This window comes from Temnothorax curvispinosus, unplaced genomic scaffold, assembly GCF_003070985.1.
Source record: "Temnothorax curvispinosus isolate PA1 unplaced genomic scaffold, ASM307098v1 QBEX01010053.1, whole genome shotgun sequence".
NCBI lineage: Eukaryota > Metazoa > Arthropoda > Insecta > Hymenoptera > Formicidae > Temnothorax > Temnothorax curvispinosus.
Window position 1 is genome coordinate 1,592,730 of NW_020219833.1, and position 24,782 is coordinate 1,617,511.

The 24,782-nt window shown below is 42.1% G+C and overlaps 2 protein-coding genes across 6 annotated transcripts in view; one reads left to right on the forward strand and one right to left on the reverse strand.

Moving 5' to 3' along the window:
• Window positions 1-39: 39 nt before the first annotated feature.
• On the forward strand, window positions 40-2,643 carry LOC112459672 (septin-2). Its single transcript, XM_025023904.1, has 8 exons — window positions 40-235; window positions 492-609; window positions 1,019-1,355; window positions 1,446-1,557; window positions 1,652-1,844; window positions 1,926-2,053; window positions 2,125-2,298; window positions 2,411-2,643. The coding sequence occupies exons 1-8, from the start codon at window positions 104-106 to the stop codon at window positions 2,582-2,584; spliced, it is 1,368 nt and encodes a 455-aa protein (XP_024879672.1). The 5' UTR covers window positions 40-103; the 3' UTR covers window positions 2,585-2,643.
• Window positions 2,644-3,229: 586 nt separating this feature from the next.
• The window catches only part of LOC112459679 (growth arrest-specific protein 2-like), a 33,567-nt gene continuing 12,014 nt past the window's right edge, over window positions 3,230-24,782 (reverse strand). For 4 of the 5 annotated variants that reach the window (XM_025023922.1, XM_025023921.1, XM_025023919.1 and 1 more), the window contains 7 exons: window positions 19,648-20,053; window positions 10,200-10,324; window positions 9,563-9,704; window positions 8,676-8,922; window positions 7,623-7,884; window positions 6,685-6,810; window positions 3,230-6,259 (listed from right to left, as the gene is read on the reverse strand). In XM_025023922.1, coding sequence (XP_024879690.1) covers window positions 6,041-6,259; window positions 6,685-6,810; window positions 7,623-7,884; window positions 8,676-8,922; window positions 9,563-9,704; window positions 10,200-10,324; window positions 19,648-19,867 — 1,341 coding nt within the window. In that variant the 5' untranslated portion in view covers window positions 19,868-20,053 and the 3' untranslated portion in view covers window positions 3,230-6,040. The remainder of the gene's footprint in view (window positions 6,260-6,684; window positions 6,811-7,622; window positions 7,885-8,675; window positions 8,923-9,562; window positions 9,705-10,199; window positions 10,325-19,647; window positions 20,054-24,782) is intronic. The other variant, XM_025023923.1, reaches the window with a different exon arrangement.

Below are 24,782 nucleotides of genomic sequence, written 5' to 3' on the forward strand. Positions count from 1 at the left end.
GCTAAGGTACGACGAGAGAATTTTCTCGCTCGCGCGCGCCGATTTCCCGTTTCTTGACGCGACGAACGCATCCTCGGGCTTTCGTCGAACGGCCGGGACTCGCATGCTCCAATTCCGTGTGTCACTCCGTCGAAATACACTCTCGTTAAACGAATTTCCGCCTGGGGAACGTTTAAAAAGTTTCTCTATCTCTCGCAAAGAAGATCAATATATCTCTACTTGTTGGCTACAAATGGTTTGCTCCACCTTCTTTCTCCGTTTTTTTATTGGAGCGTCTTTGACGTTCTTTTATATGTGTACGATTAGTTGAATCTATGTAGCTGTGTCATAGATCCAAGGGTGTTGGCTCTCACGTATCATAACTGTAAACCGAATCAAGCTTCCTTTATCCATTTACAGTCTTTACTTCCTCTTTTTCTCTTTCCCTCTTTCTCTCTTTCTTTTTCTTTTCTCTGAGAATTGCAATGTAAACATATAATTTCTGTTATTAGATCGAGTCTATGCTACGTACGCTGAAGCTGTCAGGCCACGTTGGATTTGACAGTTTGCCTAGTCAGTTGGTGAACAAATCAGTGCAGAATGGATTCGTGTTCAACATTCTCTGCATCGGTACGAAGTGTTAACCATTTCAACAAATTCTACTATATATCTGTGTTATTATAGTCTCATTATTGACTACGTTTACACGGCTGCTTATAATCTGGTTTAATAACTATTGTATACTATCTGCTCCAAAATTTTTCTTCCTTTGATTATAACAATCATTTAAATATGAACCTATTTTGATATTCAAAATATTTGAATCAATTTTTGATTTTGTGTACTAAAAAAGTTGTAGTTTAAATATCAGAAAAGGCTCATATATAAATTATCATTACGATCAAAAAAGAAAAATTTTGGATCCGATAGTATACAATAATTATTAAACCGAATTATAAGCCGTCGTGTAAACGTAGTCAAAGTTAAGCTAAATAATTTGTAGCACTTAAATATTTAATATTTATTTATTTGGATATAGGTGAAACTGGACTGGGGAAATCCACGCTTATGGATTCCCTTTTTAACACCAGCTTCGAATCTAGTCCCAGTCCCCATAACTTACCGTCCGTAAAACTTAAGGCGCATACCTACGAATTGCAAGAGAGCAATGTTAGACTGAAGTTGACCATCGTCGATACGGTCGGTTATGGTGATCAAATCAACAAGGAAGACAGCTTCAAGGCAGTCGTCGACTACATAGATGCGCAGTTTGAAGCTTATTTGCAGGAAGAGTTAAAAATCAAACGCAATTTGGCAACCTATCATGATAGCCGCATCCATATCTGCCTTTATTTTATATGTCCCACTGGTCATGGGTAAGCATGCGTTGTACGACGTTATAAATTATTAATTATTAATAAAATACGAGAATTGCTCTAATTTTTCATTCATTTTTATACTTTCAGCTTGAAATCCATTGATCTAGTATGCATGAAGAAGCTGGATACCAAAGTTAATATCATTCCAATCATTGCTAAAGCAGATACAATATCAAAGACTGAGTTACAAAAATTTAAAGTATGTGGAATTTCCGCTGAAATTATTTTCATTTACTTTATGCGTCTGTGTTATCTGTACCACAATCTTATTTGTTATAATGTTTGTATTTCAGAGCAAAATAATATCCGAGTTGCAAAACAATGGAATACACATTTATCAGTTTCCCACCGATGATGAAAGCGTAGCGGATATAAACTCCACCATGAATACTCATGTACCCTTCGCCGTCGTTGGCAGTACCGATTTCGTTCGCGTGGGCAATAAAATGATGCGTTCTCGTCAATATCCGTGGGGTACAGTTCAAGGTACGCGACTTGTGGATTTCATATTCGTTATTTATACTCAAAGAAAAGAGCTAAAAACATCAAATTTCCTTTATGTTACAGTCGAAAACGAATCTCATTGTGATTTCGTAAAACTACGCGAGATGCTGATAAGTACCAATATGGAAGATATGCGTGAGAAAACGCACTGCCGTCACTACGAACTTTACCGGAAAAAGAGATTGGAGCAGGTATGTTTCATTTGTCTGTCAGAAATTTCGCGAGAGTTATCTTTTTCCTAAAGTTTCTTGTGAACTTTCAGATGGGTTTTAGTGACGTTGACAGCGACAACAAGCCTGTAAGTTTTCAACAGACGTGCGAAGCGAAGAGATCCATTCACTTGCAAGAGTTGCAACAAAAAGAGGACGAGATGCGACAGATGTTTGTTGCTCGAGTGAAAGAAAAGGAAGCTGAATTGAAAGAGGCAGAGAAAGATGTAACTATTTTTTTATAAATTATCTGTATAAATCTCAAATCACTATATTTATTATTTCATTACAGCTGTTAAATGTTATTAATGTTTATTAATTTTTTTTATTCATTATTAGCTTCATAGTAAGTTCGACAAGCTGAAGAAAGATCATACTGAAGAAAAGAAGAAGTTAGAAGACAGTCGTAAGAAACTTGAGGACGATATAATCGAATTCAATAGACGAAAAGCGCAGTTTGCGCAACAACCCCCACATCACACGCTGACGTTAGGCAAAAGCAAAAAAAAGTAAAACATTTCATCATGGCGATACCTTTTTATACATTTAAATCATGACCATGCATTTTAATTGCATTATTAAATAGTAGTATTATTATTTTAATAATATACCTGTATACCTGATATTATATTGTTTTATTTTATTTTATAGTGCATTTTATATAAGTATTCCGTATATATTAAATATATACCAAAAATTTTTCTAGAGATATACTCTAAGTCGCATATGTTTCGTATTATCTAAAAATAACTCTAATGAAAAATGTTTAACCAAACATATATATTTTTAAATTAATTTGTAATGAATTTGATTTTATACGAAATATATGTTTAGTATGCAAATAAATATTCTTGTCCTTTTTCTCATTTAATTAAAAATGGTGTTAAAAATAGCAATATGAGAGCTTCTTACAAAAATAAGGATAATTTATAGCAAATATTTATGGTCAACTAGCAGAAAATAATGCAGCTCTTTCGTTGTTTAATAAATACCCATATATCACGTATAGTATCAAGTGAAATAGAGCTAATTTTATTTTTGGAATCGTAAGATTATTCGGGAAAAGGTAATATTTAATTAATGAAAGGTAATGCTATTTGAAAGTTGATATTGGGATCCAAAAGTGCATGGTGGTCTTATAAAACTTGCAGAAACATCTTACTGTCAGGTATTTTATTGTTCAACAAAATATAACAACCGACATAATAGTTTTGAACTTAGTTGAATAGATTAAGATAATGCTGCATACGATATATTCTGCATATTAGACAAAATCTTAAAATTTGCGAAAGCCTAGTGCAGTTATTATGAACAAAGACTAAACGTATGTATATATGCAGTACAATGCTATTATAATACTTCACTAATAGCCGAATAATTACGATGAAACAGTATTGCAGTAGACAATAATCCGTTTTAAAATACGTGTTTATCAATTATACCGCTTCAGTATTTTATTATAAATAACCCAAATAAATTTACAACAGTTTAATATCATCAAAACACAATTCCTTCTATTTTACGCGCCACTATATTGAGAAGTTTAAACGTAATCTGTAATAAAAAGGCGCTTAACGAGTTATATATATAAATAACTTATTAGGTATATACGCGGATTGTACAGTTACACGCAAAATCCGCGGGTATTACACATTAACAAAGTATAAAGCAGGTACGATTAACTTAAATCTGTCGATATGTCAGGGCGATGTATTATTTACAAGTTACATAATATGGCGAAAATTAGTTTAATTAGGCAGGGCGGTTTAAAATTAAGAAAACAACTCCCCTTCGCAAAGTAATCGTATCTGCGTAACGTAAGGCCCTGTATATCCAGTAGTATAGCTCGCTAAACTTAAGCTTATTGCATTTACAGTGCAAATCGCAATTTAACACTGATTATATTTCGCAAAGGATGGAACGCCGTGAACGGATTATTTCGTAAAAAAAGATAATTCGTAAAAGACATCGATTCGTGAAACACAACCACAATCTTCCGACGTAAACTGACGACGCAAACGATAAACGGATCACGGACGACGGATTTAATTAGCTTCAACGGGCCGACATTACTCGTCGCGTGTTTCTTTGCTTTGGTATTCCTTTGCACACTGTGCTCTTGCACTTCTGTAAGCGGAATAATTAGATGGTTTAATTACCTCGGCAATACGCCAATCAATTACCTCCCTTAGCCTACCATAGAGATATTTATATAAAAGTACAAAACATATATGAGGGTGTATGTGTATGTGTATCGTGGCAATTACCATGAAGCACTTTACACGTTAGGCGATACAAGTTGTATTAGATATTAATCGAATGCTAATGTGTATCTATAAATTTCAGGATCGGCTGAAGTGAGAGAGTCACAAGCTCGCAATAGATTACAACTGAAATAAAACTGCGAAAAAAATTAATAACGTACATTTTAAAAAGCGCTCTTAAATACGAACATACCATTCTTTGATGATATATGATTACGTGATACAACTTATGCGCAAAGAAAAATTCATTTATCGAACTTATGCAAATTATACGTTGTAAGCGATTCCTGTTCAGATGTATAGAAAGTAATACACAGAGGATTAAGCCGATCCTGTCGATTATTATGATATAAGTGCCTGATCGCGTGCTTGCCGCAAAATATGGCAGTGCACTGTAAGAATATATTTATAGGATATATAGCAATGACCAAAACGCAATTGAAGCCCGAATATAGTTAAATGTTAAAAGCTACGTTACAACATCCAATACTAAAAACGTAACGATCTTATCCAGTTCGGCTAAATTTTTTAAGGCCGCTATTGTTACTTCAAAGAAAAATAGTACATCGCAAAGAAATTTCTTGAAAAGGAAAAAAAAAGATTAATCGATCTTTTTAAGGCATGACACGGATGATTTTCTACCTGAGATTTTAATTGCACTTTTATTCTCTTTTATTGCACGTACAAGCGTTGGTACGCTTGAGCTTAAATGGATATTTATTCGAAAATTCTTATTATTATTATTTGTTTTATTATAAGTATGATTATCGTGACGACACAGTTCCGAAAATAAAGTTTGGTCATTGCGGTCTTAAACGCTACCATTACCGAGGTGCAGCGCGTTTCCTGGTCGAAGAACTTCCGGGTAGACGCTGCAAACGTTAGTGCCTGAAGGGATGATTCGAGATGAAAGCACATATAGTTGTTTCGTTGACGCGATAATGCGATAAAAGTCCGAATGGTCAAAGTCTCCTGAATCGCAGACGCCGATCTTAGATATCGAACTCTGACTATTCGTCGCCTCTCTTTAAAAAAATCGCGGCGTGCTGCGCGTCTGCGAGGATACTCTTCGACACCTGCATGCTCTTCAACCACCTGACATGGACGTAGTAAAAATAGCGATCCCTGTGCTTCTATATACCGGTGATCGACGTGCGTTACGTGATTACACACGTAACAAATTGTACGCGCAATTCGGGATGTACGGTAGGTACGAGAGTGGGTAAGAGGTATCGTTGCGAGTAACCGGCGTATAAGGCGGTGCGTATATACTGGTGGATTTCTCGCAAATAGCGTATATGAGTATCGGAATGTGCATGAAGTGACCCCGCGAGCGCTTAAAGGCGGCTCCCCGCGGGGCGCCCCTCTTCCCTCAAAATCGCCAACTCATCGAACGTAGTTGGCAAAGAAGGAATGTATCGTGCGTGAAAAATCGTGCGATGATGCGTGTTACCGTCCTTACGGTAACCCGAGCCGCCACGCGTCGTTTCACCGCGCGTCGCTTAACGCACAACGGAGGGGGACGGGCGACGTCTAATCGACGTGCCCGGGGGTTGCGATAGCGGTACACGTATTATACGGTGTGTACCGGGATATATCAATTCGCACGTGCGCCAAGCGTGCGCGAGCAGGCTTCACGCCACGTGGGGCCCGAGGGGCCCGCGCCGCGTGATCGTGGGCGCGTGATTAGGCACTACGTGCTCTCTCAGGCTAGCGACCGACGTGAGAGGCTCGGTTCCGACGGCGGGCTGCGATACTTGGCGCGAATGTGCAAGAAGCTGTCGTGCTTGGTGCCGCGAGCGGGTGGCGGCGTGCCCTCGCGGCTGAGGACCCTCACCTGACAGGGGTCGTGCCTCGCCAGGAAATGCTCCAAAGTGTCCCATCCACCGCCCACTCTCACCATCATGTGTCTCCCCTTGAGAAGCTGCAAACACGTCAACGCGGTCATTAGTGGCTGGCAAGGGTCATCGCGACATGATAGGAATAAAGAACAAGGAGAAGAGATCTCAAGATTCGAGGAGAAGAAAGTTCCCTGCGGAAGTTTTAAATGGCGGGATATGATCTCAAGAAGCAATTCGAAATATTAAACGAAAGCAACTCGTCTTTAGGATTTTTATAATAATATCTAACATATAATATCGATTTTATTAACGACCGATATTCAGTCTGTTTTTATTTCAAGACTGTCTTAAGTAATGTCTTAAGATGCTAATACGGCTCTGTGATTTATAACATCTTAAGATTATGCTTCAGACAATCTTAAATACAAGATCTGACTATGAATAGCGGCCGTAATTAATTTTGCAAGAAAGGATACAAGTTATACATGACAAAAATGGATGTACTTACTCTGATAAAGACGTTACGTCCCGCGATATGGTAGCGACCTTCGCCGACTTTGCGTACCTTCAGCTTGGAGCACTTGTTCGACGAGCATTGGCAGAGTCTCTGGACGGCCTCGGTGGCTCTTCGCACCTGTAGGCAGAGAGAAGCACGCGATGCTGGAGATATCGAGAGAAGTGCGCTCAAAAACGAAGAGATACAGGGGGTATATTTAGACGGAGAGGGTTTTTTTGTTCACCGCGCCCCGTCCGCCTTCGTTATTGTCGGACGGACGAAGAACGATCGGCTGTCACGCGAGATAAATCGCTTCGACATGTCGTCGCAGCGAGAAGCAAAGGGCCGAAGATAGGCCGGTGCGTAACTTCCGCCGCTAGGCATGCAGGAATCCGACACACGCGCCTGCAGATACGTGCGTGGAAAACGTGCACGAGAAAAACGCCGATTCCCACATCGTCCTTTTCGTACACCTTTTCCTTCTCGTATACGATAATGATTATAATGCAAGCGCAACGTCTGCAATAACACGTATAGGACTAAGGTTTTCTCAACGACATGCGAATATATGACTGAAACAACGCGTGCGTGGAATATACATCAGTGAAGCTACATTAACATTAATAGGAAGACTATAAATTATTCAATCTTCCGCATATGCATTTCCTCGTGCGACACGAAAAGAAGGCGGCGCTCTTCTGCATTGCACAGTATTATTTTAATCCTTGATTATTGGAGTTTCGTTTCCGGGAGGGAAAAGCTTCTTCGGTAATTCGAATCTTGTTGGAAATTAAATGTGACACGATGCAACCAACAGATATTCCTGGCAATATCATTGAATGTAGAAAACTTTTGCAGACTTGTGCAGAATGCACTCGAAACTTCAAAATATCACAGTATCTGCTATTAAAATTGTAACTATTGTAAGTAAAAGTGGGACATTCTGATACCTTGCGATCGAGTTCTGTTATCGGTCCCGTGTGTTCCGGTGGCTCGGCCGGCGACGGTGATGGCGAGCTCAACGGCGACGGCACTTCGTCGGGATCTTCGACGCTTCCGCGGGACCAGTCGTCCTCGGTAGTATCACTGGGCACCCCGTCACTTCCGGTCGGCCCGTTGTCGCTAACGGACCTTCGCATTTCAGATTCGTGCGTAGCACCAGTCACAGGGTCCAGCCATCGTGTTCCCGTTGTCGTGACTTCTGACGCCGAGCTAGAATTACGATATACGATCTATGTCGAGTGACTGAATGACTTTCACAAAATATTATTACTGCTATGTCGGAAGTGTCAACGAGAAGAACCGAAATTTTTGTATATCTTTATAATTTATCGAAGTGTTCGGACATGAAAATAAATCTTATCTAAACAATTCAGTAGAGCGAACGGTACAGCCGAGTATTTATAGAATAATACAATGTAACGCTTTCAGCGCACGCCGGAAACCTCGCATATATTATAAAATTCAGCCACTCCTAGAGTTGCGCGACTCGAGGTCTCCTTCGCGGTAACAGCACGCAGAATTGCCTATTCAGTCAGCGACTGTTAGCCCAATGGGGAAATGTCTCTCGTCGTAAACGAGCCGGGATATATGAAGTTCTGGGCGCTGTTTTGAATGCGACGCGCTAAACGAAACAGAAATTATGCGAGCGCATAACATACATGCATTATACATTCCGTAACGGTTAAGTTTCGGTTTCTTCTCGTCAACATCGTCGCTTGTCAACCGTTACGTTGTAAGTAACGCATTAATATTGTACGCAGGCTCGGTTGTAAGAGCGATGAATTGGGCTCTTATGTCCATTTCTATCAATGCAGATTAACTTTAATCTCGGTTTAACTTCTTATCTTCTTCTAATTTTCAGAACCAAGATAAGATAAAAAGTAAGTTAAACCGAGATTAAAGTTAATCTACGTTGATAGAAATAAATATTAGAATAACCCGTGATGGTTCTTGAGAATATGTTCTCGTTCATTAAAACCTAGAAATTACGGCTCGTTTACCTGCTGTGTTTGATCTTCTCCGGCGACGGCCTGGGTGTCGCGGTCGGCGACGGCGATTTGAATTGCCAGGAGACAAGGCTGCTGTGAGATATACCGCTGTCGGACAAACAGTGAAGATCCCTTTCCTGTTCCGCCGCGATTTCCCTCTCGAGTTGCACGAGCCCGGGCGGCTCCAGAGAATATCTGGCCGCCAGTCTCGCGACTTCCAGTAGACACAGCACAACATTCCGTGGTTGGCCGTGCAGAACTGCAAAAAAATGGACCGCGCTATACATATATGCCGTGTATAAAATGACAAAATGTTTTATTTTATCATATTGGGATTCATTTATTATTTATACATTTTCATTATCTAGCTTTATCGTCTCCGGTTTTGTTCAAGTCAACGTTTCATTGTGCTATCCGTGCACAATATAAAAACGCTTTTCTCAAGGCGGCTTCGCGCCACGCTCGATTACGTCGTTACGTCATTTACGTAACCGCACTGTTTGTTTTTGACGGCAATTAAAGTTGATTAAGCGAGAAAGTCCCGCCGTCCGCCGATCTCTGAAGAGACGAAGATTCGCTCCACTTTCCTCGGAGTCGCGCGCGCAATCCGCGCGACGATCACTCTCGCTCCTCGCTCCCGCTATTATACGGATTTGCATATCTCGTTTCACGCCGGATCGTAATTTATACGGCACACGTCCCTACACGCGTGTCCGCCACGAGATTGCGCGAGTCAATTACTATGTTTCCGCTAATCGCCGCTCGTCAACTTAATCGGGCGCGCACTTAAATCTCATCCGCGTTGAAAGTCGTCCGATAGAGCGAACGGCTGCGTCGCGCGTAGCCCGCCCGCCTGCTTAATTCGCATGCATTAAAATTAATTGTGCGCCAGGCTTTACCGAGATCGTCGCTTTCGAAGAGAAGATTCTCGTGGACGCCCAGCCGCCGGCAGAATTGTATGAAGTTCTCCATGTTATCGCGGGAGAAGAAGCTGCGACGGGCCGCGTTCTCCCAACAACGTCCACGTATCACCGGTACCGGCTGCAACAACAACGTTTCTCCATGTTTCTGCGAGCGACAATCTCCGAACTTTCATTCAACACATCAAAACACAATTCCTAATCGCAAAACTCGCTTCGTGATATATTGTATACTTTAATAATTAAATGTCATTGCGTGTAATAAGAAAGAAATTACACTGTTGAATATTAAAGGATGGGATTTAAATCAATACCTTGAATTAAATAACATTTTGTTATTTTTAATTACCACGTGTGTCAAAATTTATTATTTTAACACAAAACAAAGTATTATTTCAACTTTATTGATTTAGTTAAATTAACAGTATTTCGGTTAAATTAACGATATATTGAGTATAGGAGCAGTGGCGACTTATAGAATATTAAAAATCACTCAAATTGAGTATAATTTGACACTACGAATTTGACAGTGTATTGTTTGCAAAGAACATCTTATTAATGCAAAAACATGTGAAATCTAAGCTAAGAGGTGCAAAGTGAATTGTAATATACTTACCCCCTTCGCCCGTCCAGCCTCTATCGCGGATCTCGCCTTTTCCTGGATAATTCTCGCCAGTCGACACACAATCACCCCATTATCAAGCACGTCGAAGAAATTGTCACCCGTTATGTAATCCACATCTGAAATTCGAAGATTGCGAAATTAGCTCGCCCGTCGCGTCAGCGATAATTCGCTCGCGCTCACGCACGAGTCTCGCTCGGCATATAAGCTGCAAGTATCTTTCAATGACACTCAAGTGGCTCGATGAGCTGGTACGTTGTAACGAAAAAAAAATAACACGCCATTCGCGCCTTATTCAATCCTCTATCCGCAAGCTGTTGTAAATGATTATATACATCACGTCTTATCTATTCTCTCGATCAATGTAATTACGATGCGCGGATTTCTCTCAATGTTCCGCGCCAGCAATCATTTATATCGTGTCATTTATTTATTATACAATCAACGAAAACAGCGAGTAACAGTCGGTAGTTGAAAATCAGTGCTCGACTTTGCTTCGCGAAAGCAGCTATTCGACACGATCGATCGACAACGTGATTGTAGTAATCGTACCGTAAGTGTACCAGGCGCAACGGTGATTCGACCATGTATCGAATGTCGATCGACGAGCCGGTTTGGTCGGTCGGAGAGGCCTGTTTGACGAAACAAATTTACTCCGGGGAGTGATCGTGCGGCAAATCATTTATCAGTAGCGCGCGACGCGCTCAAGGACGACGGGCGTCTTAATGGGCAATCGGCAAGATTGGCAACTGGAAAGACAATCGGTTTAGGTCGAACGGCTGATTCATCGTTATACCCGCCGAGATCCCGATCTCGGTTCTGGTCGCGTCTCGTGATTTTCAGAGGGAAAAAGGGCGGCACTTTGTAAAGCCGCGACGCGCGTCGGGAATCGTACGGCATGGCGGGTCAAGCGAGAAGCCAGTCAGGTCGCAATACTCTCACGATAGGTCGACTCATGCGTGACTATAAAATCGCTTTAGTTTCGTTCACTGCCGTAGGTACTAAGCATAGATCAAGGACACACACGTTCCACTTTTCCGGATAATAAAACTTTCCAATATCCATTCCAACCGCGAGAGGAGAGCTCGCGAGATTTCCTGATAAATATTTCATGAATTCCGACTTTCTCGGGGAAACGAGCCGATCAATCTTTTTGGCCCCTTGTTTGTCTTGAAATTAGGCAAATTATCTAAAATCTCCTTGGCGAAGGTAATCTTCCATTTCTATTCTCTTTGTTCAACTTCAACGTGCAAGTCAAGCTGATCACGCGCGTTAATCCAAGTCTCTTCACATCGTTAGCTATCATTAATTACCGTCCCTACCACTTATATCTTTCACATCCGTATACTTTACAGATCTTAACAAGAAGCCTCATGCGCCTTGACAAATTATGTAATTTTCCCCGCAAAGAGAGACGCCTCTATTCTTATTCTCTCCGTTCAGTTTAACACGCATGTTAATTATGTACGTTAATCCGAGTCTACGCTCGCCATTAGTCGTTATCTATTACCGGCCGCGCATTATTTATTGCCGTCTCTTTTCCGTATTCGTTATCCCTTATAGCAGTTCATGCGCGCGAACACAGCCATACGGTAGATGATAGAGTGAGCGCATCTGCGCTGACCGTCGGCCGTTATCTATTACCGCCTCCTGTTGCGATCCGTTAGATCTCTCGTTTTAGGATACGAACGTACGTGGTAGCGCGCGCTACGATCGTTATCCGATTATATTTATCGTACCGAAGATATCGATAGATAGCGGAGCAATTGAATTTCACCGGATACGCAGACAGGAGATAGGCAAAGGAGGTCTTTTTTCCTCTCGGAAAACTCCTCCGCGATTTTCACTTCTTCGCTTCGCGTTGTAAATCACATGCGCGTGATTTATTTTTATCATCCAGTTTTATATTATCGAAGTTATATCCAAGTGGAGCGTGTCGACTGCATCTAAATCGGAGAAACGCATAAATTTTATAGCTAAAAGAACATGATGTTAAGATGATGTTAAATACTTTATAGATTACAGTAACATCTTTGATATCGAAGAAGCTGTAATATTTTGTTCACGTATTAAAAAGTACAAAGTATAAAACGCGAAATATAGAAATCCGTGCTCCACTTAAAGACGCTTGAATTATCTCGAATGTCAATATCTCCGATATACACGTCGTTTCTCTGTCTCTCTCAGGGTGAAGCGGCCGATCGATGCGGCGAATCTAAGGAAAACTCGCGGGGTCGCGACACACGATCCCGTAGACACCTCTATATAGATATAGAGCGGGCACGATGGGAAATAGGAACTAGGTTGGGCCCTGGCGCAGCGATAGTGCATCGTAGATACGGATGGTAATGAGAACTCGCGAGCGCGGGCTCGTGACTCGACCCGGTAACAACAATGGGGTTGGCACCGGGAGCACGATGAAAAGAATAGGTTTTAAACGGCTGGTCCGCGTGTGCGGCGCGGAATCTATCACGTGGCGCTCCACGGCTGTCATGCGTTGCCGTGTGTCGAAATTGTAGGACACAAATCGAGTCTATCAGTTAATCAACATTGACTCCACAATTCTGAGTGGGTCTTGGTCTATTGAGTCTATTCTAGACATTCGGTCCGGCTTCCTCTTTATGAACATTTGCAATAATAGAATGTTTCATGTAATGTAGGGTTGCCAATACACAATACTTCCAATTTGAAGGTCTAGGAAGCAGATTACAAATTTAAAATTCGCGTATGAGATGAGAGATCGAACCCAAGACCTGCCGCTCTCTCACGGAGCCACGCGACGTCGTAAATCGGTTCCATGTTCTCCCAAAAACAAACGGATTGAAAAGAATTGATAAGAGAACTCGTTTCGCGATAGCTCTATCTAGACCTCAGAATCTCAAGAATTAGCCCTACGAGCAAGTGAATCCTGTCATACAATTATGTAGACATTGTAAAAATAATCGAAATCTGCAATACAAAGTATCAGAAAATTGCAGTCTTCCTTGTTCGATTGTACAAGTCTGGATATTACCGTATATAATTTTTTTAAAGAACGAACATTCTTGAACGGATTAATTTGATGACTGAACAGAAAATGACTTTTATTAGTTGCGAATAATGGGTTGAGAGACCAGACTCGAACTTGAGCACGTGCAATGCACGGGACGCACAAGGAGTTCCCGTCGTGCGGGAAACTCGGTCACCCGGAACTACGTAAGGCGATCGTGTTCCCCGTCACCGATCCAGATATATGTCCATGGCATTATGTTCCCTGGGTCTCTGACGTGACTTTAGAGCACTATTTTCCGAGGCGTCGCGTCGCCCGGACAAATCCGTCATCCACGGGCCCAATTCTGTACACGCTTACCGACAGTCGTCGGTGTCGTTAACAGCGTCGGCGCAGCTTTTATACGATATATGAAAAACCTGCGCAACGACGCTTATCGAACCGATATAGTTGTCGGTAAGCGTGTACAGAATATGGGCCCAGGGCACGTATTATGGAACTTATCGGAATTATTCCGTTTTTCCTAGAAAAGACAATAGAAATCTAAGAAATAACTGAACAATTCCGATCGGAATCCATTCCGAAAAGTTTCATAATACGTGCCCAGGTATCTGTGAGAATCTCGGGCGATCGACGCGCGAATTATGGAATTTAGGGAGCGAAACGCGGCAGACCTCGCGGTACCTCGATGTTAAGCGAGCTTTCTTTCGGATATTTATAAGTGAAAGCTACACTGTTAAATATTTAAGGATGAAATTTAAACCACTACCTTGAATTAAATAAGAGTCTGTTATTTTTAACTACCATGTATGTCAACATTTATTATTTTAACAAAACAGTATTTTAACTCCATTAGGTAAATTAATAATGTTTTAGTTAAATTAATGACATATTGAGAGAGTAGGAGCAGTGGCAACCTATAAGAATAGTTAAAAATGACTCAAATTGAATATAATTTGACACTATGAATTTAACAGTGTATGGTCAAGCATTTTCAACAATATTTTAGGTGCATCAATAGGTATATCGAAATCCTCCGCTTGTTTCACGTTATAAGACAGCAAATTCCGCGTGCGAGAGCTAATGCCAGCAAATCGTGGCGTTCTCCGTGAGATAATTTCGTCGACCTCAAGTATTGTATATTGTACTTGTATACATTGTATACTAATAAAATAAAAGTTATTCGTATTATGAGAAAGAGAGAGAAAGGAAGACAATCTCTCCGTCTTCCGCAGTATGTCATCCACTATTTACGTTTTCTGTCATTGCTTATGCCATTCACGTATAGCGACGATATCGAGTGTGAGTCGAGACCCGAAGATTCACGACTGTAAGTTGAGCGAACGTTAAAAATTCGAGTCGGAAGTCGAAACGTGAGAACCGAAAGTTGAGAAGTGACTGGAATCTACAAACGTACATACATCCAGTCAGTTGCATCAGGCGTGAAGTTTAATCGTCAAAATTCTCCGGATATGCTATGCACTGTTAAATTCATAAGATCAAATTATACTCAATTTGAAACATTTTTAATCATTCCTGTAAGTCGTCACTGCTCCTACCTACTCAATATGTCATTAATTTAACTAAATTAACAATGTTAGTTTAACTAAACTAATCGAGTTAAAATAATATTATTTGGTGTTAAAACAATAAACTTCGACACAAATAATAGTTAAAAATAACAAAATTTTATCTAACTCAAGGTATTGGTTTAAATTTCATCCTTTAATATTTAACAGAGTGTACTCGCGTTTTTCTCGGATCTTAAACTTCGCGACCTTAATCCTCGCGGCCGCGCTGACCGCGATTTTCAGTGCAATGATACGCGTTTTATATACGATTAAGGATACATGGCACCGAAATCGGCGCGCGGTTATCGATCATCGGGTGTCGAGTGAGTAAGATATGTTGTATCCCCGATTCGAATAAAGATACATATGATATATCGTCCTCCGCTCGAGCCGCGCATAAATTTCACGACGCGGGCTTTACAGCCGACGACGTGCCGCGGCGAAAGGAAGTCCTTCCTCCGACTCTTATTGGTACTGACATCCGCCCTTCGTTTTCTCGCGATTGCTCAACGCCCGAGACTCGTCGCGCGCGACTATATGTATACCGTGACCCGTATTTTCGTCAAATCCTTGGTGGTTCTGTTCCATTTTAATGCCGGACTGCCGTCTCTTAAGGGCGATATCTTCAAGTTTCTTTTCGAGCTCTGTGCTCGTGAATGTCTCGATTATATTATCTCGTTACACGCCGAGCGTATATATATATATATCTGTTCCTTATCTGTCCATTCGTGTTACGGAGCCGGCATTTTTGAATTATTCGCCACGCAATAGCGGCGGCGTGGCAAAAGCGGCTCCGAAGGCACGATCACGATTCGCTCGGAAGCACGCCTCTATAAACGGCGCATATCGGAGCAGCCGCGACCAGGATCCCACGATAAATCCATTCGAAGTCCGCGCGAGTCCGCGCGAGTCGCCTCTCTGCGGTGCCTGTATCGGCAGAATAATCGGCGGCGATAAATTAGCGCGGCCGATCCGAAAGGTTTCGCTTTCTGATTTACGGCCGATCGAACCGTCCGCGGCGCGTGTCAAGGCGATATCTCCCGTCGCTTAGACCGCGCCGTATTGTCTCACGAGTCGATGGTGTTCTCCCGCGGATGCGCAAGCGTATTAGGAAGGCGGTACGCCCATTATGCATAATGCGGCTTTGGGTGCCCCGCGTTGAAGGGAGAAGAGAAGAAGTGGCGTGAAGGAAGAGGGGTGCCCGGCCGACTTCCGGTTGAGTCACGGAGGCTTTGCAACTGCAGGAGGCGCAGGGCGCGCGTGGGTAACGAAAGACCGTCGTGTTATTTTTTTCACGTCGCCAATGACGCTTTGGCAACCTCTGAATATCAATGAGAAGTCCCTCTCTGTATCTTCATTTTGTGTAAGCCTCCTAGGAGAGATTCATGCGATGTAGCCGTCTAAATAAGCTGTAACAAGACTACGTCACACCGTCGTTTTTTTATTGCATCTAACTCTGTCGAGTAAAATCTTTATGGAAAATACGAGCGGTATAAAAAATCAAATTAATATTTTAACATTTGCTTCCAATTTTAGTTAGAAATTGATAAATTGTCTTAAAAAGATTCTTACGTTCCCATTTCAAAATTCTAATCTTCGTTAGACGGTATTTTGTGCGAGCAAATCTGTTCCTCAAACAAACTCGGATGTGCAAACACATTTATGACACGCTAGGAGCGGCCGAGCGAATTTCAACCTTTCTCGCTGTCTTTGGAAACTCACTGAATGCCTTTATTTATTTATCCCCACGTCTCGTTGAAAGTCTCTTTCAAAATCACGCTTAGAACATTTTGTTGATACGATATGTCACATAAGTTATTTTAAAGCCGGAGCGCATTAAATTTTCTTCATTGATGATATTCAGAAAAGCAAGAAGATTTAAATCCTTTCGCTGATTTTTAGTTATTTAATTCGCACGCTTATAAGAAGCAAATAATGGAAAATGTCGCGATTTGTCGGTATAAATTCATAAATTCATGCTCTAGTAAAGAGAAAGTCCCAAGTTGATTTCAAAATTACACACCGAAGAAAAGGAAAGCAATTTGCAAAGTTGCAGCGTACACATTACGTGATATGATATGTGCGAAGGATCGGCTTCTCCCTTTGGGAATAAAACATGTGTCTCGTATGCTATAATAAGCACTACGAACGTTCACGTCTGAGAACACGAGTAAAAAAAAAAATTTTTGTTATCATCTACTCAGGAATCCTGATTATCTTAAAAACTGCCTAATCTCTTTAACATGTCCAGTTTTGCGCTTTTAACGAGCTGAAATCGTTGTATCGTGAACATTACGCGATATAGTACCATCCGGCATTAATTTACTATCACCGAGTATCTCTGGCAGCCTATCAAAGATCGATATATTTTAAGCGACATGATTTAGACGAGTCACGTAAATCATACATCTCGTGTGCGCCATGCTATATCGCCATGCTATATCGTCTTATAGCCTTTTGTGACTAAATATACTTACGAGCTCGCAATGTTCGTTTACGCTCGCGATGTTCGTTTATCGCTCGTTTTTCTCGGCGTGCAGTACGCCTCGTGTCGCAATCTCTCAGGGTGGTCCACATCGCGCGGCTGGATCCTTCGAGGTCGCGCTCGAGACCACACTCGTTTTCACACATTCCGCTCGCCAAACTGCATCTGCGAGCGTATTTTATGGACGCACTTTCCTTGATCATCGACACGTGTGTGCGCGCGCGCTTAATCCCGTCAGCAACGTGTAATCAGAGGTGAAAGTACGTACAAAGCGACAATCGCAAGTGAATCGAATTATGTGGGTAGGCACCGGCAATGTTTTCATCAATAATCTCTCATTCGGGTATGCGATCCAATTGCGATCTAACGGGGAATTAACAAATTATCTTCAGAGTGGTCATCTCAGAGACCAATCTTGACGGGAGATTGCACGGTGATTTCTCAGGATCAATCGCTAAAAGTGCAAGGTCAGAATAGAGATGGAGTAGGACGCAGTGAAAAGTCCGCGTCGCGAATGTTTGTTACATGAAATACTGTGCAGCGTCAGAATTGCTACTTTCTGCGACGCTCGGTACACCGTGGCAGTTCTATTTTACGCATCAACTCGTATTCGTACCGTATTAGGAAACTAGCAGTTCAGAAAGGCGGTCACACACGCGCGCGCGCCTAGGATTAGATAGCCATCGGTCAATTTCCAGTTCCTTGTAGGAAAAGAATCACGGACCACTGCTCTTTTCGTCGTTTCACCTTTCTTTCCTCTGGCGTTAAAGATTAAGCAGCAATTTCTAACTCTCTGACAGCCTTGCTACAGTTGCAGCAATTTTTTTTTTAGAAAACAGCGATCTACTCGATTAAATTTATTATCCGATAATTCATAATTAATTAACGCTATAATCATATTGTTACGTTACGTTATTATGTTACCAATAGAGATAATCAAGTTCAATTGCACAGTTGATAAAATCAAACGATTAATAAATTTCAATCTCGTCTTAAATGGTACAAATCAATAAAATTGAGAGACTAATTGTCGATTGATAGTTCGTTGATTAGGTAGGTTCGGAAGAAAAGTTGTATGGCATTAACCTCGTGTACTCGTTTCAGGAATGCAGTCTTCACTGCACTAATCTAATAAGTTGCGGAAACTTTCACCTACTTCGAAACTTCCGAAATTTAGTACCGATGCGATAACGATTTTTATGCAGCATATTTCGCGCACAACAAATGAGAACAATTGCTTATTGATCTTTCTATAGTTATTTTTTAGGTCGTCCCGACTATCTCTCTTTACGTTTCTCGTTGCGCGCAGTTCGTTTTACAGTCCGTTCCTTCCGTGCCAAGTGGGCTTGTAAAGTAGTAAAATTTTTTTTTAAGAAACGATATACGGATATACGGCTCCATCCTTGAACGTTTTTCGGCGACGTTCAAGCGAGCTTCGCGAAATTCGGTGCATATGGCGCGCACGTTTTTACACGGCAGCTCGGACTGAAACGCGACGAAGTGTAAGGCGAAATATTATGAATACCCTTTCCCACGTAGCGCGCCAGATGCTATATAACTTTTGTGCCGGCTCTTGTGCACCAAAGCTGCGTAAGGCTTGCACGAGCACGTCACATCGTGGCACGACAGGCTCTTTTTAAGGTGACTTCACATCGAACGAGACCCGATGGAACGTGAAAAAAAAGAAATGTGGTCGAGCATGGCATGATTGTCGAAGTTGTTACGCGCCGTTACGCCACGCCGATTTCTTTTTGCGCCTTACACGGCGTTCGCGATCGACCCAGATGGGAAAAGTCATAGGGAACATTTTTTTACACAATTACATAGTGTGATTAATTTAATACTTTAAAGTATTTTGGAGAAGTGAATATATTCGTGAGGGTAGATTTTTATTTGTCTTTCTAAACGCACGATTTCGGAGCGGGGCGTTCTAAGGAAACGTTAATAAATACGTACGAGTCGCGCTTATCACGGCTTCAGTGAGGCTCTTGACAAACTTTACATGAAAACGACATTTCGAAGATAACACGCGATGCACTGTTGTCGTCTCTGCTCGCGTGACGTGGCATCGAGACGACAAAATTACGAGCACGAGACTATTAATCTGGTGGAAACAATTCGGGGAAGGAGCTCGATTTCGCGTTCTATATCGGAGAACTCCGACGCGGAATACGCTCTGAGTCATTCCAACTTCGGTCCGCGAATTCCGCGCGGGCTATCGATCTTTCCCATAAATTGGCGAAAGTAATATCTATAATGTTATCGAAATTTCTCACGAAACGATATTCGCCGGCCTTGGCGGTGTCCCGAACTCGTTCGTCGAGTTTCTCGTCGATCGATACTCATGTCGCGGAAATAAGATACGTTCCTATCTCTGTAACGGACGATGTTACTCACTTATCGTCTTGTTGATCCAATCGGCCAGGTCCTCCTGAAGTGGTATCAGCTGGCGGCTCTGCGCCGAATGCAGCCGCTCGTGGTAGAACTCAAACTCTTCCTCTTCCGGCGAGGGTCGCGGCACGTCGGCGCGATTGAAGACGGATACCGAGGACGGGCCCCAGCTACTGCGATAACGGGTGTGCTGGGATGACGGGAATCGATTGTTGGCGTACGACATTCTGAGGCTGCTCCTTCCGGCTGCTCCGTTTCCGGCGCCGCACGCCGGATTCTCCCGCGGCGACGACGCTTCCTTCCTCGCTCTTCCCGGGTCCTCGTCCAGGACCCACTTCACTTTCTTCGACAGTTCCCAGGCTATTCAAGAACGATGTCGTGCAGAGACGTGCGCCACGCGATCAAGTGCCGCCTGAGAAGCAGAAGGAGAGAGACTACCGTTATCGGCGAGACGAAGGTCGCTTTCGAAAACTGGATGCACACCGAGAAAGCTAATCGAAAGCGAGAGCGCGATGATAAGAACGCCACATGAATCTCTTCTTAGAAAATAAAGAAAGAATAAGACACTCGTGATATGGATAAACATGAGTGCGCACTTATGCGCGCGGAGAATCCCTCACGATTTCTCTGAGAAGCCGTAACGAAACGGCGGAGTTTCTTTCCCGTTGAATAAGGGCTCTCTTGAAGTGTCTTGTCCGCTGTTATCTTTAAAGCTATAAATTCAAGACTCATATGTCTTGAAAAATATCTCTTTACACATAATTGAAAGCGGCATTAAAATTAGAGAGATAAATAAACGTTAGAATAAAAATAATAAATCGGAAAATTTTCTATTTTCTCACAGTTGAAAATTATATTTTTCATGAAGATACGTTTGTATGCGCGAACAAGTGCTTGTTGGTAATTACGCCTACGCTTGCAGTTATATTATCGCGTGCTTCAGTTCTACGGGGGAGCCATAATGGAATACAAGAAGTTGAGTGATTAAGGAACAAAGAAGTTTGAAGAGCGAGTATCAAGCACGAACCAGCTTACACAGAAGAGTACACGATCGAGTGGATATCATTTTGGATTCTGCGAAGTATATTAGTATTTTTAGCATCCTCTAAACAGGGTTAGCGCTGTTCGCCGCTTCCGAAGAAGCATATCACCTCAGGATGAGAATCAACGCTCACGCACCAATAATTAATTAGGTGCCTCTACATCTCGCAACGAGAAGAAACATTTCTTTCATTACGACACGGTAATGCCTCCAATTACGCGTTCGCATGGCTGTGCATGTTACGATAAAGCTAATGTTATAACTATAATAATGTAACTATGATACGTTAAAATTAAAATCTAAATTTAACTTCTCAGAAAAAACAAGCGTGAAAAGATCGATGACTGTAATTATTTATCTACCAATGCCAACATGCTGATGTAGGAATTACGCATCTCTGGACCCCGAGGAAAACAAATCACCGCCCAACGTGATGCTCACGGACAAACCTACGAGCGTCCTTCGGCGCCGATACGTCAATATCTTCGCGCCAACTTGTCTCTATTACCGTAACGTAATATATTACCGCGTCAACATGTACGCGCGTTTCTCAGATTCGTGGGTATTAAGAACAACTCACTCGAGGAGAGAGACGACTTTCTTATCGAAACTTCTAGCGAGACGAATGACGGCGAGCGACAAGTTTGCGAAACGCGGTGAAACGCGGCGTATATACGATCGGCAGATGAAATTGTCACTGCGCGCGCTCGATGCTCGCGCTACAGCATATGCGCACGTGGGCGCGAAATATCCTTTCACACATATCAGGGAGGACATTTCTATAAATCGCGATGAATCGAGCCTTCGTTTTCGCGATTAATAGCGTTTTCATTGCGATCATGTTAGATACGGCGAATGTCAACGTCAACTTCAAGATCGTTTGTTTAATTTCTGACCTAGTCTATCCACGCGAGACGGGAACAATTATAATACGCCGAGATTGCTACAGGAAGAGCAGTCGTTTATATACTCTGATTTTTGTGTTCAATGTTTTTCTAAAGACCGCTAAAGTAATTAAAATTGTCGCTGCGTTTTAACCCTAGCTCGCCACATTCCGGTCCAGTGAACGTTTTTCGGTTTTCTAATTTTCACATAATAACATAATTTTCTAATTTCCTTATAATAAGTTCAGTTTAAACTCAAATCATTTTCTTAACCTAATATTATCGTAAACATCTTATTCAGACTTTGTATTTCCAATTCTTACATCACAAGCTTAAAAATATTAATTAGAACAAAAATGACAATGCGACAAAGTTGAGCGGTCTCACGGAGTGTAGCGAATCAAAGGACTTGAAAATAAGTGTGATTAGCTAGGATTAAATAACAGCGAAAGTATTAATGCATCGAGGAGAAAAGCGATGCTTTCGATGGACTCCGTCGACATTGGTCGGCATGAATGAAGATGTAAATCACGCAGAAAGCGCGCGTGCAGATATTTCTCAAGTAGCCGCGAGTAGTAATAACGAGTAATAATCGCGTGCAATTTTGTCCGCTTTCGAATAAAGAATCCGAAGATCTGTACGAGTCCATTTAACGCGATCTCTGCCTGAAATCTTCATTAGCTTCCCGATTCCGTTGTAACAATCAGATTTACGTAATCGCGCAAAAATAAATGAAGACGAGGGAGAGCACCACATAAGATCTCTATATACGGCGTACAACGGTTGCTCCGAGAGGAGAGAGAAAGAGAAACCGCGTATCGTATAGCGGTATACGTTACGAGACGCTGAACATCTCGCGTTTGTAAGCGCCAACTGACGAGGAAACGCGATGTACACATGGTTATCCTTGACTACAGATTCGTGTGTCCATACAAGGAATAGGCCCGTTGCCGGATTTGGACGAGTTTATCTTCCTGGAACGTGCCTTCAAGCTCGCGAGACACATTAATTTCGAGTTGCAAAATTTCGGTCGAACGGTATAGACGGTCTCCACGTCGGGCTTCGTCGGACTCTCTCAAAGACTGAAAGACGTCATTCATAAAGACGGGTATTGTGTAATTGCCGACCAAATGGTTGCGCAGATGGGACTTACGAATCGAGGGTTCTAAGAGATTGCGAGACGATACGTCAATAAACGATTCACCAAAATGAGATCTGAATGTATCCTACTCCACTTTGTTGCTTCTTGCAATAAATATACCCAGACAGCACCATGTCCAAAATCGGGACATAAGACGTCTTTAAGACGTCTAAAAGATGTCTAAAAGATAGTCTTTTAGGCGTCTTATGTCCAGATTTTGGACACGCGTGCTGTCTGGGATAGCATCGTAGACAGTTTTGACGATAATAATCTAGCTGCGCGCTAAAAATGATCGATTGGGTCGCAAGGTTCTCTTCTCACGTCGGTCGAAAAAAGCAGCGATAAAAACGCCGATGCGCGAGCATCATTAGTCAAGCTTTTATTTTTCGCCGGATAACGTAACGGCCGCCCACGGGATGACATAACTTCATCACTTTATACGTTTCTGATATTTGCATTAATTTGTAGACGCGCGGTTACGCTGCTCTATCAATATCCAACAGCTACACGTAATTGCATAGCGCTACTTCACGCCTACGTTGAAAAAAATCGCGATGCCAATCTCCGTGAGCAGCCGCGTTTACTGCCTCTCGTTTAAATAAAATTAAGCGCGATACAAATAATAACGTTTTGTAAAGTTTATTCCAATAACAAATGTAACGTTCGTTTTAGAGCGCGATGCGATCGACGAGATTACTTTAATTGACGCACATTGCGTCATAATTTGCGCGAAACGTGAGAAATATTTACTAACATATTCTCGTTAGCATTTCAAAGTTTTACGGATTACGCGTGTGCCAGACGTGCCTTTTCTTTCCAATGCAGCGATATAATAACATAATGTTCTCTTTGCACGAAAATATCATTCAGTCAGCATCGATAATAGTTTTACAAGTTTTTAAAAAACCAGTTAGACGCTAATTTTTTAACTGGGTCGAAGTAAAAACAACAACAACCAGTTAATAGTTTAACAAGTTTTAAAAAAACGGTCAGACTAATTTTATAACTGGGTCAAAGTACAAACAACAATAAGCAATTTGTAGATTAAGTAGCAAGGGAAGGAATTCGATTGAATAATAAGCACGGCACGGTCCATTACTCGATCGGCAAAAATCGAAGCGCATTATGCGCCAAAGTCCGTGTCCGAAGTCAACGACCGGCCAACAATCGAGTCTAATCGGAGGATGAGCGGATGGTGAATTGGATCACCATTAGAGACCTCAACGCGCGCATACGTGCGCATAACCGTCGCGGGATTAACCGCGTGGCGAAAGCCGGGCGTCCATCATCGCACACGTCCGTCCGGCTCGTAACGCGAGTGCGTGGGCGTCCTTGCTCATTACGAGGAGACACGTGTAACACACGAACGTCGCGTGACAATCGCTCGGACGGCGCGGTCCTCGAGGTCTTGCGGACAATCTTGCGGACCGCACGTATACGGTGGATGCAAACGCGAACGGTTATCCGCCGCGATAAATGTTAGCTGCGTGCCGTAAGCATTAAACGTACATCTGCCTGCGTTTGTGCCTGCGTTCAACGGTTGATCTTAATCAAGTCTCGCCAAGTGTTTTGTCTATATATTAGAAATGTTAAATTAACGATTCATCTTTTCCAAGCATTTGTTAGCAACAGAAGCCGCTTATAATTCCCGTTTTCTTTTATTAGCATCAGGAAACCAGTTTCTTATCAAATTGATAATGTTTCATCATGATTGGTATTATTGTTTTGAACAACCTGTTTACCGATTACTTTAGCGACTTACAATTCCGGCATGATTTACGCGGACAACCGCGAAATTTACGCGGGAAGAGAAAGATTTGCTGGGTCAGCGTCTCCGGCGCGTTTCTCTAGTCGTTTTACTTTTTACACGTGGCTCAGCGTTGCGTGTAGGTGGTCGTTCCGCGAGAACGTACCGTCATAAAATGTTCCTTAAAAGGAGCCGATAAAGTCGCGGTCACCCGCATCACAAAGAGAAAAAGTGATATCATCGTGTCAGTCAGGTTGCAAAAATTCAGTACAGCTATGTAACGTTATATGCGTGTTTTATGTGAAAATTATATCGTGCCGTTTAAAC